The sequence below is a fragment of the Mesoplodon mirus genome (assembly GCF_964341445.2).
Source record: "Mesoplodon mirus genome assembly, chromosome: 8".
Classification (NCBI taxonomy): domain Eukaryota; kingdom Metazoa; phylum Chordata; class Mammalia; order Artiodactyla; family Ziphiidae; genus Mesoplodon; species Mesoplodon mirus.
Genome location: NC_138984.1, coordinates 49,602,669 through 49,619,913, shown reverse-complemented (window position 1 = coordinate 49,619,913; position 17,245 = coordinate 49,602,669). Strand labels below are relative to the sequence as shown.

The window sequence follows — 17,245 nt, the reverse complement described above, 5'->3', positions numbered from 1 at the left end:
ATGTTTTGGCATTTTTTACAAGCCAAAAGTGCAAGAAAATATTTTGTTAGAAGTGGATGGTCACAAATGCTGTGTTTTCCTTAGATGAGATCAAAGATGATGTACTGGAAAATTCCAACAACAACAATAGTAACTTTGACATTGCCATAGACCTAAATACTGTTAATTATTTTTGTATTTTTTAATAGAGACTCAAAGAACTAAAACAAAGGGAATTTGCTCGAAATGTAGCATCTAAATCCAGGAAAGATGAAAGAAAACAGGAAAAGGCACTCCAACGCCTGCACAAGCTGGCCGAGCTAAGAAAGGAAACTGTATGGTGAGTCTACAGTAAAATGTTAAGTTTTCTTAAAACATGACAACAAAAAAAAAGGAACTGAATAAAGGGTACAAATCTATCTATTTCTGTACCCAGAATAAGACGCTCACATTTTCATGGCTTTCTGTGAGCAGTAAACAGTATATTGAATTTGAGTTTTATGCAAACACCTGTTTAATGCACATTTCAATAAAAAGCCAAATTACTATAATTTTAGTTTGTAAAAAAATTAATTTTACATTATTCTTCTCTTTAAGCTATCTTAGTTGAAAGCTATTATATTTCTTGGTGAAATTCAAAACATTTGATTGGGCTTCCCTGGTGCCACAGTGGTTGAGAGTCTGCCTGCCGATTCAGGGGACGCGGGTTCGTGCCCCAGTCCGGGAGGATCCCACATGCCGTGGAGCGGCTAGGCCCATGAGTCATGGCCGCTTGAGCCTGCGCGTCCGGAGCCTGTGTTCCGCAATGGGAGAGGCCACAACAGTGAGAGGCCCGCGTACCGCAAAAAACAAAACAAACGAAAAAAAACCATTTGATTGAAGAAGAGACCAAAGCACCATCTCATAGCCTTTGTTAGAAATGAAGTTTTAGGAGGAACTTATTTTTTCATTGAAAATTTGGAGAACTTTTATTTGCAATGGTCTTTAGAACACATATGGAGTGAAAAAGAGAGGTTCCTTGCTCCATATGTAGTCTTAATATATAACGGTCAGGAAGGCCCTATGCATGTCAGAGGTAGGTTGAAATTAGTTTCACTGTGAATGAACTCTAACTGGACTATTAAAACTTGACAACTCTTAACTCTTGACAACTTTGACCTGCTTCTAACAGAGAGCACCTATAATGTTATAAATCAGAACTTAAAAATTCAGGCCAGGGCAATGTTATGAAAAGACAGCCACCCTTAAGGTACCCCCCCCCATTAAATAGGCCTGTCTGATTATTGTTTAAAAGAAAGCTATTTTATGCCAAATTTATTTTATACAGAATAATGTTAGGGGATATTGACATATCAAAACATTGTTTGAGATGTCAGCTTTAGAAAAGTCAAAATAAAATTCAAATATATCTTGAACCCTATAGTGTACTGTTAATATCAAACATAACCTCTGTTGAATTATACCAACCAGATATTTTTATTCTGTGTAGTAAAAAATGAAAAGTTATACAAGTGCAAGTTTACATTTCATATTATCTCGGACCTGTGTAATTTAATTCATTTGCAAATGTAAAGTCTAACATATTAAGAGAAGTAGAGCTGAGTATAAGATATATACAAAAGAAGCAAAACTTCTTATCTAAATTACTTTTCTTAGCATACATAAATATTTCACATTACACTGCTCCCCCAGACACATGATTTTCCCAGTAATTTGGTGCCTCTAATGAGGTGTAAATTAAGTAGTGTTGCTTCTTAATATCAAACAAGGTAATAAAACAGTCCACTGTGTTAGATATTGAAGAAATTATTCGATTAAAAAAATTTGGACCATTTATAACTTCTGAGAAACTAACTTTTTAGAAAAGCATGGAAAATTCTGCACAGCATAATTCTTTTGGGGTAAAGATGATACTTAGGTAGTTCTTTGTTTATGTGCTGGACAGTATCATTCTTTTAATAAGAGCTCACTGTTTATGGTATACTGTAATTCCAAATAAATGGAAACCACATCGTAAGTATAGTCTTTTCCTATATTCACTCTATATAATGATATAATGGATAACTTCAGGATAATTTTTAAATATTATGAACAACCATTCCAAAAGACTCAGAGCTCTCATTGAGCATATCACCTGGCCTGTGGTAGATGCTCAGTGAACACTGGCTGAATTGAATTGTTGAAATGAATTCCCAGCCCTGCTTACATCATGACTGAGAGTTTTTCTTTAACTTCCTTCATATTCTCCATATGAGATCAATGATGTTGAGTATTTGTGAATTAAAAGTAATTTTATTTTAGAGAGTTTTGTGTTCTAAAATCTCACTGAAGAGGCCATGGGGGTAAAAAAATTCTTGGTCTGGAAACACTGGCTGAGAGCATAGAAATGTCTTTGACCGTTGCTGTTAATAGCTATAAAAGTAACTTCAAGACATCATCTCCAAGTTATCCCAAACAATATCCAATAACTAAATTAAACTGTAGTTCTATGGAAGGCAATTGCACTACATGAAAGTAATTATCTTACAAAGATTTTAAAACTTGAAAAAAATCTTACGCTGACATTTCTAAGTTGTAAGTGTTTGAGTATTTTTCCTCAAGTGTCTTTTATGAAAACACACTTTTGTTTCTTTTTGTAGTGCTCCTGGAAGTGGCCCTATGTTCAAGTCAACAACTGTTACTGTGAGAGAAAATTGTAATGAAATTTCCCAAAGAGTTGTTGTGGATTCAGTTAATAACCAAGAAGATTTCAAATGTACTTTGATTCATAGCCAAGAGAATGCTAAAGGTGTTACCACTGTTGCCACAGATCCAGAAAGCGTGAAAACTTATACCGCCAAAAAGAGCCAACTTGGAGATCAAGTCCAGGGGATTCACAGACACAAAATTGGCTTTTCTTTTGCATTTCCAAAGAAAACATCGATGAAGCTGGAGTCCTCAGCTGCAGCCTTCTCTGAATACAATGATGATGCCTCTGTGGAAAAAGGATTTAGCAGAAAAAGTAGATTTGTGCCCGGCGCTTGTCATCTTCAACTCTCTTCATCAACAGATGTGCTTTTGAGTTCTGAAGAGAAAGCTAATTCTTTTCATCCACCAGAAGGAAGGTGCACTGACAAAAAAACTGCTCAAACTCAAGAGATGAAAGAAGTTTCTAGTGAAAAAGATACATCACTATTACCTCCGTTTTGCCAGTTTCAACTCCCTTCATCATCTGATGCAGATAATTGTCAAAATTCAGTCCCTTTAGCAGATCAAATTCCACTGGAGGATGTTATTATTAATGAAGACATACCTGTAAGTGGTAACACTTCTGACTTGCTAGGAAATAAATCCATAGTTCTTGATATGGCTAATGACTGCTTGTCTTTGCAAGCTACCATAGAAGAAAGTGTTAAGGACAATGATGCATCCACAACTGAAGCTGAATATAAAAATCACAGCCCTGACATTTTGGCCCCTTTAAATTCTGAAGAGGATAATATAACCCTACATAAAAAAATGGATTTATATAAAAGACCATGTGAACCATTTGTACCCGTACTTAACAAAGATGGATCCACAGTTCTTCAGTGGCCATCAGAAATGCTGATTTACACAACTACTCAACCATCAATTTCCTATAGCTGTAATCCTCTCTGTTTTGACTTCAAGTCCACTAAATTAAACAACAATCTAGATAAAAATAAGCTGCCCTTAAATGATTCTTCTTCTTATCAGAAGGGAGAAGACATTTGCAAGAGACCAGTTTTAGATTGCAAGGACACAACTGTGACAGGACTTACTGATCATGAAATTGGAGGTAGCAGAAATGGATATACCCAAGTCACTCCTCTTTTGGCTGATGATACGCTCTCCAATAGCTGTGATTCTGGAAAAAATGAGAGTATGAGTCAGAGGTATAAAAATATTTCCTGTAGGATCAGAAAAACAAAAAAGTATACTTTTACTAAAAATCAGATAAAACAGGATGTTCTTGGTGGCAAATACAACAAAATAAGATTGAAAGATACTCATGAACTCTGGTTCCATAAAAGTGGAAGAAAGAAAAAAAGAAGAAAGTTATGTCATGATAATTATGGAAAGAAAACCAAAGAATCAGAAACTTATTTCAAAAGGGAAAGAGAAAATAGTTACACTGATAAAACTAGGAAAAATCTACTGGAAACAATTTCAGAAAAACAGTATTTAGCTACAGAGCAATTATTGGACTCACAGCAATTACCTGATAAAAGGCCCAAATCAGCATCCATATACTTAAGTGAAAATGAAGAAATGTGTAAAACCCAGATCACTGAATACAATAATAATAAGAATATTATTATCAGTTCTAAAAACCACCATAAAAAGAGCTCAGTTGTTTTAAATGGACAATCCAATTCAACAATTATACATTCTGTGAAACATAATTTAACATACTCCAGAACTTACTGTAGTTGGAAAGCCAAAACGTCCAGCTGTAGTCAAGATCACAGATGCCTAGTTCTTCAAAATGAAATTAAATGCATGAGTCAGAACCAGGCAGTTAAAAGAGGTTATAATTCTCTCATTAATGAATCAGAAAGATGCCATCAAAAACGTAGACAACATTCATATTCTTATTCTTCAGATGAAAGTTTAGATCAACAGAATTATCTACCAGAAGAATTTTTGAGGCCAACCCATGCTTCTGCTCCTTGTAAACCTAAAAGGAAACGGAGGAGAAAAAGTAGATTCCACACCAGTTTTGAAGCTTTGGAACTCAAAGAGAAGACAGATTATCCCAGGAAAGGTAATTCTTCCTTACATCACCAGGATGAAATAATAAGTGAAGACAGAAAAGAGGAAATAAAACCACAAGAAACTGCAAATGTCAAAAGGAACTCAGAACAAATGGACCAAGTAGAAAATAAACTGGCTTTGTCCGCTAGCAGTCCCCTTCCTTCTGAAACCAATGGTGAAACTGAGCAGGTGGTAATGGAGACCACTTCTGGTGAATTGTCAGAGATTTCCAATGAACCCACCACATCAGTCTACATAGCTAGTGCCCCAACAAAAGAAGAAGTGGACAGTACCTTGCTTGAACACAAAGAAAGAAGTGAGAATACAAATATTAATGAGAAGCAAATTCCTTTCAAGGTGCATAGTACTGAAAGGAACTTTAGACAGTCACAACCTAAATCATACCTTTGTCATTATGAACTGGCTGAGGCCCTTCCACAAGTAAAGATGAATGAGGCATCAACTGAGTGGCTGTGTTTTAATTCAGGCATCCTTAATGCACAACCACCATTACCATTCAAAGAAGCACATGTCAGTGGCCATACCTTTGTAACAACAGAGCAGATCCTGGCTCCGTTAGCTTTACCAGAACAAGCATTATTGATTCCAATAGAAAACCATGACAAGTTCAAAAATCTACCATGTGAAGTCTACCAGCACATCATTCCACCGAGCATGCTGGCCAACAAGGTCAAATTCACTTTTCCTCCAGCTGCCCTCCCACCCCCTAGCACACCTCTGCAGCCTCTGCCTTTGCAGCAGCCCTTGTGTTCTACCTCTGTAACCGCTATCCACCATACTGTTTTGCAGCAGCATGCAGCAGCTGCTGCAGCCACGGCAGCAGCTGCAGCTGCAGGAACCTTTAAAGTGCTTCAACCACACCAACAGTTTCTGTCCCAAGTCCCAGCTCTCACCAGAACATCGTTACCTCAGATCTCAGTAGGACCAGTAGGACCAAGGCTTTGTCCTGGGAATCAGCCAACTTTTGTTGCTCCTCCTCAGATGCCAGTCATTCCAGCCTCAGTTCTCCATCCTAGCCATCTGGCTCTCTCACCTTTACCCCATGCACTCTTTCCTTCACTGCTGTCCCCCCACCCATCGGTCATCCCACTGCAGCCCCTCTTCTAGTCATCACTATGAAAGGGAAAGAAAATATTCATGAGAAAAATATGGCTATACATGTTAATGCTCATCTAAGTGGATAATTGCCTATTTAACTGGTGGAAATAAACTAGGCAAAATATGGCCTCATTGATATGAAATCATTTACTGTAAGTGTAATGATGCAAATAAATCCTTAAGTTTCTGATATATAACATTAGTAAGGCACTGAATAGTTTGAAAATCAATATAATATATGCTGTATATCAAAATGATGTCTTAAGAGTATGTATAATGTATATAAAATATATTTATAGTACTGTACTTTATGTTGTAAAGTATGCTCTTTGTTTTTTTTTTAACCTTTGTGTATTTGCACCTATTTAATGTTTAGACAAAGCTGATGGCACTATGTTTTGTACCATGTTCCTTGAAACTGTAAATTCAGTGAAAAATCTCTCTTGCAATAAATTTTTGTTAAATATTTAAGTAAATCAAACCCTTGTTTTTAGTTGGTTTTCACTATTTTGAGACTGTATCGTAACAATAGGTTTTGAATTTATATTGTTTCTTCTGTTTATTGGCATCTCTGAACCTCAGAGGATCAGCAAAATATCTTTGGCACTCTGTCAATACTTAAACTGTAATACTATCTTTCAGAATAAGTTTAAGTCCGTTTGCTTTTCTGTTTGTCATAATGTTGCTTATACTCAAAATTTACTATATTTCATGAACACTTGGCCCTCTAGATAATAAACCATGGAAATTCTTGTTAAAATAATGTTAGCATTTGGTGTGGTGGGGGGGGGCGAATAACTACAAAACGTGCAAAGTATTTAGTGTCGTTCCAGGAACTATTAAGCAGTACTAGTAGATAAGAAATAGTAAGTAACCAATATAAGTTCTTATAACATTTTTGTATGTCAAAATTATCAAATGTATTGTGTTTATTTCCAATTGTTGCGGAGAATATACATATATAAGAATGTTGGCATGGATTAAGGAATAGGTTTAATTAATTAATCACTAACCATTATATAACATCTTGGGAAGAATGTCATAAATACAATCTGGATATACTCTTAATTGAGAATCTGGAAGTGGGAAAGAGAGTGAATAAATAACTGTTCCTTCTACAAATCTTTCTAGTAGTCATGTTTCTATCGTATTTCCAAATCACGCAGGAACAATTAGAAAGTCTCCATCCATATCACCCTTCCAGATTCTGCTATATTTTTAATGACCACTACATTCTTGTTCACTCAAGTGCTGCTTCTATGTGTACTAAATAATATAATTATTTAATAGAAAACTAGGGAACATCACACTTCCCACAAGAGTTTCTAATGTGTACCTGCCTCAGTCCATGCCACTGGTTAAGACAAAGTCTGCATGCCTGGTGGAGAGGATTCAACTCACCATGTGCAAATGATAAAGGATTATGGTAGCCTAGCAATGAATCCAGGCAAAAGAGAGGCCAACTGAGTCCTTCTAAAGGAAGAGCAACTTTTAAGTGATGCTGTATTGAAGAAATGTTTTTTCATAAGCTTACTGTAAGAACTGGGTTACCCTAAAAATATTGAGCATAAGCATATATTCCTATAGCAGAATAATATATTGAATTCTATTTTAAGTAGAGTAATAAGGGGAAAAATCTATGTTGTATACTTTCTTGATTATGTGCCATAATAATCATTGATTTAAAGGTTTTCCTGAAAAACGGTTGTGAAAGACTGCATGATTGACAAATAAGAAGAAAAAATAATAAAAGAAGAAATTTTATTTCAAACACTAAGATAACATGTTCCAAAAATGGTAATTAAAATTGGAATGGGTGATTTTTCCCCAAGCAAAATATTTGAAACTATCTTTGAAGATAATATAGATGGGAATATCTACTGAGGAATGCTTACCCAGTTTGTTTTTAACGTCAGAGCAGGATTGTTTCTGCTGTTTAAAATCAAACCAAGTGTTTCACTTTAAAATATGCAGATTTTCCCTCTCTTTTTGTCATCTTCTGACTATCATCCCACATGTTCACCTCTTACCTCTTGTTCTTATTCTTTAATTCCTTTTTCTCCTGATCTTTTCCTTCTTAATTTCACTGTATACAGCATTTGTGCGGAACCTCTGTTTCTTTCTCCATGCTATCATTCCTTTTATTTTGTCTTCAATTCTGTTGCACTCCTACATTTACTTTTTGTTAAAATAATGCATTTAGGTATGCTTAAGTTTTTAGTTGTAGCAGAATATACTTGCTTAGTAACTATATAATAGAAATTTCTAGAAAGTTTGAGGAGGAAAGTTTTCACTTAAGAGTAATTGAAACTCAACTTGCTAGATAAATTGATTGGTTTTTGTGGATACCAGTGGCTGGACAAGAAAAGAATGTTAGCTGAGTATGTTGAAGCCATTTTTATTACAAACAATTCATTTAGATATTTGATATTTTTGATAAGATATTGCTCACATAGTCTGGGCATCTGTTATAAGTTCGGGACTCAAAATGAATGTATGATGACACACTTGTTCATCTATTCTGATAACACCACCTCCAGAATCAAGGGAATCAGGCCAATGGGCTGAAGATCAATAATAAGCAGAGCAATTAGACAGGTAAGTCAGGGTGGACTCATCAAGCAGTGAGGCTGTCAGAGGACCACCAGTCAAGCTCATATTAGTGGCAGCAGGAGTCAGGCCAGTGTAGCACTCATACACTGGAAGTAGGTTTAGGGACAGCCAATGGCTTGTCCATAAGTGCTGGAGCTAAAATCCCAGTCCCATCCAGATGTAACTTATTGTACATTCTATATAATTGGGGAATTTAAATGATTCTAACACTATCTCTTACCCACCATCTCTGGTCTGCTAGTTATAGGCATTGCTATAGATTTGTTATTGTAAATCTGAGTGGTTTGGAATATAGAATAAAACCTGAATGTAGAAAGTAACAAGTAACTACTGTAGCCAAGTAACAAAGGAACTCACATTGGATGACAAGAAGGAAACAAGGAAACTCATCTAACTACTACTTCAACTTCTCTCTCTCTCTCTCTCTCCCTTCTCTCTCTCATATGTATGTATATCCGAGTCCTTTCATGTGTTGAAGTCCTGTATAAACTGTCCACAGGACATCTCAACCTAGATATCCTTTATGTATTTTGAACCCCAAACTCAAATCTGTGATCTTTCTTTATAGGTACCACTGAAACCTATTATTTGTCCTTTGTTTCAAAGCTCTGTGAATGTCATTATAATAACAAAAAAAAAAAAATTAAAAACTGTTCCAAGTCAGAAGCCAGGGTATTATGCCCACATAAAAATTAATCAATGAACACTTTTGGCTCTATTTCCTTAAGTTTTTCTCAGATATTCCTCACCAGTATACTCTATATAGTTCTAGTCCTAGTAGTTCATAATCTGAATTGCTGAGTTGCTGTTATAAATTAATGTCTCTTTTCCCAATTTCCAATTCATACACTCTATCCTCCCCACTGCTGCCAAGGCTCCATTTTTTAAATGTAACCTTATTATGACGCTCCTCTACTTTAAAGCCTATTATGGGTACTCAATTATTCTCAAGATAAACATCAAAGTTCTTAGCAAGTCATGGAAAATCTATGGTGAAGTAGATGCCAGCCTCCCTAGTCAGGACGATCCATTCCAGAATTCCTCTAGGCCAATCACTCTAATCTACTTACAATCAACTTCAAGTTTGTGTGAGCATGTTCTGTTATCCTGCAATGCTTGCCTCCCTATGTTTCTTCACTTGACTACTAATGCGTCACAATTCAACTAATGTCAGGTTTTGTTTTCTAGGAATTCTTACTCCGATTCCCTCTGTCTCCAGATGTTAGCTTCCTGTCCTCTATTTTCACCTGGAATACTGTGCTCAAATATTGTTATGAAGTATTCTCTGTGTTGAATATATGGTCTGTTCTTCAAATTCACTAAATTAAGAGCTCCTTGAGTCAAAGTAGCATTTGATGCATAGTAAACACTCAATAAGTTTGTTAAATGAGAAGATAGAATGAGTTGGGAAAATGTAATTAAAAACTATGCAGATTGTATTACAAAGTTTCAGAATTGTTCACCATTTTTACTCCAAACTTTTTCTAAATCAGTCTGAAAAAATATATAATTTTCCAAAATAATTAGGGCTTCAAAACACCATTTAGCATGAATAACTTATTTTTTAATGGAATTATGAATTATTTAAAATAGAACTCAGTGGGGGACTTCTCTAGTGGCACAGTGGTTAAGAATCCACCTGTCAATGCAGGGGACACGGGTTTGAGCCCTGGTCAGGGAAGATCTCACATGCCACGGGGCAACTAAGCCCGTGCACCACAACTACTGGGCCTGCGCTCTAGAGCCTGTGAACCACAACTACTGAACCCATAAGCCAAAACTACTGAAGCCCATGCACCTAGAGCCCATGCTCTGCAACAAGAGAAGCCACTGCAATGAGAAGCCCACACACCACAACGAAGAGTAGCCCCCGCTCGCCGTAACTAGAGAAAGCCCATGTGCAGCAATGAAGACCCAATGCAGCCAAGAATGGATAAATAAATAAATAAATTTATTAAAAAGTGAAACAAAATAGAGCTTAGTGAGCAATTAATCCTCAAAGCATGATTTGAACCCTTTCCACTGTCCTTGAAGAAAAGCACAAGCTCCTATCTATCATCTGTCTACTTGTCTATATATCTATTTATCTATCATCTATTTTTCATCTTTCTATTAGTACTTGTCACCAAACATTAGCATATTATGTGTCTGACATTAAGCTAGATATTGGGATAAATGAATAAATAGAACACACCTACTACTCAGATATTCAAGTCCAGTAAAAGAGGCAGACATGCAAAATCTTATATTTAGCTATCCAAAGTTTGCTCTTTCATTATGTATTGATTTATATTCACCAATGTCTTTTTATACCACACTACTGTATTCTCCATTTCTCAGTCTTGTTTCTATTTTTTTCCCTCCATTTATTTGCCTAGCTAAGGTACTGTCCTTGGGAGTGAAAGTTGCCACCAGGGATGCTTTCCAATAAGTTGTTTACTTTCTCTCACAAATAAGATGATAAAGGCTTAAAGCTTACTTATATTATCAGTTGAGGTTCAAGTGTTGATTTAAAGCCTGCAGTAAAATGCTATGCAATTTGTTCTGAGTTGCTGAGTATGACTGAAATCTAGCTCACCAACTGGCAGCCCTGTGGATTGTGTCCCCCTCCCCCCAGACCCAGCATATGCTACATTGGTACAGAGAAAGTGACTATTTTTCCTTTGCTCAAAGGCACCATTGATCACTAAGCCAAATGCCTAGAGCAATATCCTTTTAGTTATTCGCAGAGGCACCTTACAGACTAGCACCTGCCCTGAGCTTTCAATGCTTGGGAATATAGGATATGGAATCTACTTGAACCGGAAGCTCCTGGTAGAAAACTCTGAGCATAACAAGCTTTTTCTTTTCTTTTAATCTCCTAAAATCTTATTTTTAAGTAACTGAATTATTTTTAATTTTTTTACCTTTTTGTGGTAATATTTTGAATATATTATTTACATATTTTATTAATATTTCCCTTTTTTAGGATTCTGGTTTTAACTGCTACATTTTAACTTTTTATAAATTACTTCCTAACATTTTTATGGAGTATATTTTTGATGTATTTACTATCTTCATACTATTTAGAATATTATATTATATATTTTAATTTTAAGAAGTAGGTCTCATAATATTCAGTGGAATTTATCATACTTTGTGGTTTAGTATTATTACCTTCCATATCTAGCTTGTATTGATTATCTCTAAGACTATTTTAATTCCCTCATTGAATATTAATTTCACTTCATTCCTCAGTATATTTATTGATGGTACAGGCAGAAAGCATAAGTTTTGGGGAGGTGCCCACATATTAAGTAAAGGATCTTTGATGACATGCTTACATTAACCCTTAAGTCTCCTCCAAAAGGTTCTCCTATTCTTTTCACTACTTAATTCCTATAACCAGGAATTATATCCAAAACTAAATTTTCATTTTACCTACAAGAACTAGGATGTAATGCTCATCTAAATAGCCAATTTCATCTTGCTTCACAGGTTTAGTTCAACAGCTGGGCTTCTAACCGGAAAACCCTCTCAATGCATAAACTCATTGGTTACCCTACTTAGTCCACAATCCCCTTTAGGACAAAACTAGATCTCAGCTCCTTCCTAGCTCTCGTCAGAACTACATTGTGTTCTGGTGTTTCCCCTTTTCTGTTGCACCAATTAATTCAACATTTCATTTTGCCTAAACTTGCTACCTGGACACTGTGTCTTAATCCTCCTAGTTGTACTTGTTGAAGCTCACCTCTGTACTTGAGTTAATTATGTGGGTCCAAAATGCTTATCGACTTACATGACATGTTCCCTTCTTTGTGACAAATTCCTATTATATCCCTGGTCTGAGCCGGCCCAAGTTGTGACATTTTAAATTCAAGGAGAGTGAGTTTTTAAAAATCCAACATTTCAGCTGCCTTAATATTGTGGACTGTATTAAATTTCCCACACACTATTGAAAACAACTAAGTTTCAAATTAATGTTTTGAATTTCAGGTAATCTGCTTATCTTTTTCACTATTTTTAATCTAAATGATTTTACAAGTAGCTCTTATTTTAACGTATATAAAGTTGGTAAGTCATTAATCTTCACATTAAACTAGTAAGCCTAAAACTAAGTATAGATTTTATTAAATGGCTTCTACCTCCAGAACAGTTGTACTGAAACAAAAGTGATAGAAATATTAATATATTCTACTGAGATGAGAAATCTATTTTCTGTCCTGAAGTGCAGCGGTCCTGACCATGACCTATGTGAAGCCATAACATTTGTTAGGTAGTGTGAAATGTAATGTAATATTTTAAATACATTTTAGCCATTAGCAATTATAATTGCATTTTGCATATCCAAAAATTGCCAGGGTGCTTGCTTATCTGCTATTCTAATATGTAATAATAGCTTGACACGATCTTTTTCAATTGCTAAACAAAGATTTATTAGTAAAATTGAGAAGCAGTGTTTCTCCAGTATTCATATAACATTATTCTTTCATATAAATAATCCGTGCCTAAACGTGCCAGCATAGAAAGGACTCTACAGAAATCCATTATAGCTATAAATCTAGCTACAATTGGAGGTGACTATTAAAACTCATTATAGTTGTACTTTCAAGTTGTTAGAGTCCCCATCTATGTTAAGAACTGTGTTATGCGTTTTGACTGCAATGATACTTTACTGACAGTGAAGAATTTTTTTTAATGGCTATGAATATAGAGTTTTAGATGGAATAGAAATATAATAGTCTCTCTACATGAAAAATAGTACATTATAGTATTTCCATACACAAATTTAAATTGAATCCCCCTATAAACAGTGAGCTCAGAGCTTAGTGAGGGAAAGTGTTTTTGTTTTTGTTTTTTCATCTCCTGCATTGTTACTTGGAAGCTATTTACAGTACTATACTGAATGATTTTCCCTTCCCTCCCAAGGCCCAGTCTCATTGTACCGCATGCTAGTCACTGCCCGGAAGTCCTGGACATTTTCCCTTTGACAATGCTGCTCTCTCTCAATTTTTTTTTTTTTTTTTTTTTTGCAGTACGCGGGCCTCTCACTGTTGTGGCCTCTCCCGTTGTGGAGCACAGGCTCCGGATGCGCAGGCTCAGCGGCCATGGCTCACGGGCCCAGCCGCTCTGTGGCATGTGGGATCTTCCCGGACCGGGGCACGAACCCGTGTCCCCTGCATCGGCAGGCGGACTCTCAACCACTGCGCACCCAGGGAAGCCCAATGCTGCTCTCTCTTTACAGTCACAGTCAAGAGAATGAGTGGAACAGGCCACACTGCTTCTATGTCATAATGACCCGTAATGCCTTCCAAGAAGAACACATGGAACTTTCTAAATGGAAGTATTGGGACATTTTGAGGGGAGTGAGGGGATTACAAAGTGAGAATGTAAATGTTAAAAATCAGGCACTGAATACAGACTTTCCTTGGTAATAAATTCAGCCATTCACAAGAAGTGAATATTTTAGTACCTAATCGGGCTCTTTGCACTCAGATGTGCTGCGTCCCTCTCCAACTCCCTTCAAATCTTCATCTTATTTTGAGAGATACTGTCATTCTTGCTTCAGCAAATAATACATTTTCTGAAGCCCAAATCATTCAGTTAAGATTAGCACCCGGGGAGGGTACTGGCAGACCGTTTTCAGCTGGTCATCACTCCTAATTCCACCAGAACACAGAGACTGAGGCATTGGTATTCCAAATTCTAAGTCTGCAGAATGAGTTTTGTCTCTCCAGATATACTTTGTGGAACACATACACACACACACACACACACACACAAACACACACACACACACACCCTTTCCAAGAACTGCCTAATTGTTGCTGCCTGGAATTCCTGGATGTTTTTCCCTAAACAAGATGCTACCCTCTGTCTCTCCACAGTCACAGTCAGGAGGTGGAATGGGCTATGTTCTCAGGTACATAGAGTCGAAGATGTGAAAAAATTTTCTTAACTGCTTGGAAAACTGTAAGATGCCTTCCTTTTCCATGTCATCAATAAATCTTATGTTTCTTTAGGTCTTGCATGGAAAATGCCATGATAACTATTCTAGTAAATTATTGAATAACTGGCTGGTGAGGTGCCTGTCCTCAGTTTTGATCAGCAATGAGAGGACCGAATAAACAATTTATGGCTAATAATGTAATTTCAGGTGATGACTACACTATTCTCATGTTGAGACACCCCTTCAATTTGTTAAATTATTTAGGAAAACTTGTCTCTTATGATCATTTATGTCTACTATGTTCCAGGGTTCTACTAGGCTCTGGAGAGACAGAGCTAGAAATAAAACCTATCAATAATAAATTTAGAATTGGGAGGAAATAGATAATTAAATTGGCAATTTTAATATGATGGGCTGCATAACATAATAAATGTGATAAACAATATGTTATGAAAGAGAATATGCCACATTAAGGAAACAAAAGAGTAAAATGGGTTCTTTTTGATAGATGAGGCTGAGAGATAAACAAGACAGAAGCAGATCATTAGGAATTTATAGTTAGGATGATAGTCATTAACAGTTTTTAAATAGTGAGATAACTCGCCTTTATCAGAGTTGCAGATTAGAAATATCACTAGGATTACATAAGGAAGAATTAACTAGTATGTGTGCATTTGTTTAAGAGTGTTGAGGATGTCAGAAAAGTAAAAAGAGTTTCAAGCATAAGCAAGCAAATAACTATAATGTTGCTTTGATAATCTATAAATTAGATAATCTAGGGCTATTTAAGAGTAGATTTTATAGTAAAAGTTTTTGAAGAGAGTAAGAGAGGATTTAAAAATGAAATTTGAGTTTCAGGTCTGGTCCATTTGGCTAATGTGATTATTTACTAATAATGAAAAGACTGAAGACAAGAGTGGAAGAAAGTTTATAAAAGTTGGAAAGTTTAAGGGAATGGAAGATAATATGTTCAATTTTTTTATACATTAAGCTTGAGGCACCTAGAATATATCCAAATAGAGCTATCTTGCAAAGACATGAATATGTAGTAAAAACTCTCTTATCTGAAACAACCAGAACTGGTTTGTTGTTAGTTATTTGAATAAAGTAAGAAAGCACACATCATGGCATGTAAGCACAATGGGACAGTCTAAACATTGTATATTAACTCATTATCTTATTGTGTATTAAATTCACCAATATTGTGCTATAAGCCCAAGGCCTTTTCTTTGAATATCTATTTACCCATTGAAGTTGTTAGTCACTTTTTCTTATATAATCTGCACTCAAATAATATATGACTTCCAGACTAATTTAAAGTGCACTACTGAACAAATCAAAAAAAAAAATTACTTATTTATTTTTCTCCAGTCTTACTTTGTTGCCATACCCATGCCATAGTTGACATCATTTATTTAGCAACTCAGCCTAATTTAGAATTTCTAAAGCATTAAACTTCATTGTTGTAGGAATAAACTTGATCTCCTGGTACTCACATTTCATCACTTGACTTAACACTGAATTAAATTATGTTCTTGTAGTAATAAATGCAACATGCACAAAGTGATTTGAGAACAAACGAATTTGAATCTTGGCCAGCAAATTATTAGCTGCAGTGAAGATAACTACAATGGCATCACACATAATAACTCAGTAGCTTCACACTATGTCTTGGGCTTCAGTTTCATAGAAAATAAGAATTCAATCACTCTGAGATGGAAATACAGATCTTTTGAAAGAGAAACTACTGCACAGGTCTAAAGTTCAAAAGAGATGTATACTAAAAAAAATTATCCTGAAATCATCACCCTGATCATTTAAATTAAAGTCTTAGAAGGCTTGAGAAAAGCCCCAAGGAGAATGTATAAAGAGAGAAATGGATCCTAAAAATACAAGCAATATTTAAGCTTGGAAAGAGGAGAGAGAAACTATGGAGGACACAGAGAAGTTTCCATAGAGCTAGAGTATAAACTAGAGAATTATAGTACTGTGGAAATAATGGCAAGAGATAGTTTTAAGTAAAAAGAGTATATTAAGAGTTGTCAATATCATAAGGTAGTTAAGTAAACAAGAACTATTCATTTTTCATTTAATGACCTAAATCATTTTTGTTTATCAATTTTGATATAGTAACTTTACTAGAAAGGTGAGCCTAGAAACCACATTTCACTGAGTTTAAGAGAGAATCATGGGCAAGAAAGTGTAAGCAAACTTTTTTAGAATATCTAGGAGGTACAAAAAAAGATGCAACTATGGTTGTAAAGACTATAAAAATAGTTTTAAATTTTATAAAAGACTAAATCCAACACTATGGTAAATACATGAAAATTTGACAATTAGTCAATTAATTATTTGCAATTTATATTTCCTACATACTAATTTAGAGATATGAATGTATGCTCACAGCATCCCCTGTCCTCAAAGTCTGTGTTCTTGGACACTTTACAATGGCTTGTCTCCGTAGCCTCTATTCACAGAGGTACATCTATTGCAGCCTATGCAGGAAAGTTGGGAGCCTCATTAGAGGCTTTCAAATATCATAGCTTAGCTAATCTAACATTTTCTAAGGATGAGCTCTTGCACCCCCTACCGAAGTGTATCTACACTGGAAATAAGGGAAAAAGAAGAAAAAGACAATGTGAATATAGAGCAAAAGAAAAAAAAGAACGCTTTTGGAATATTAAAACTGAATTTACAAATATTTGACAGTACATCACTACGTTAGGATGAATTAATGTCTATTTTTAAGTATTAATTGCAGTTCTCTTTCACCTCCTTTGACTTTCCATAATTCCGTTCCATAATGCAATTACAGTTGCCTGAACTATATAGCAGACTCATTATATC

The 17,245-nt window shown here is 35.5% G+C and overlaps 1 protein-coding gene across 1 annotated transcript in view; it reads left to right on the top strand.

Moving 5' to 3' along the window:
- Window positions 1-5,894, top strand: part of ZNF804A (zinc finger protein 804A) — a gene marked incomplete at its 5' end in the record, with an annotated part of 290,104 nt that extends 284,210 nt beyond the window's left edge. Inside the window, 2 exons of the mRNA XM_082631228.1 lie at window positions 189-319; window positions 2,619-5,894. Coding sequence (XP_082487354.1) covers window positions 189-319; window positions 2,619-5,865 — 3,378 coding nt within the window. The 3' untranslated portion in view covers window positions 5,866-5,894. The remainder of the gene's footprint in view (window positions 1-188; window positions 320-2,618) is intronic.
- Window positions 5,895-17,245: the final 11,351 nt, after the last annotated feature.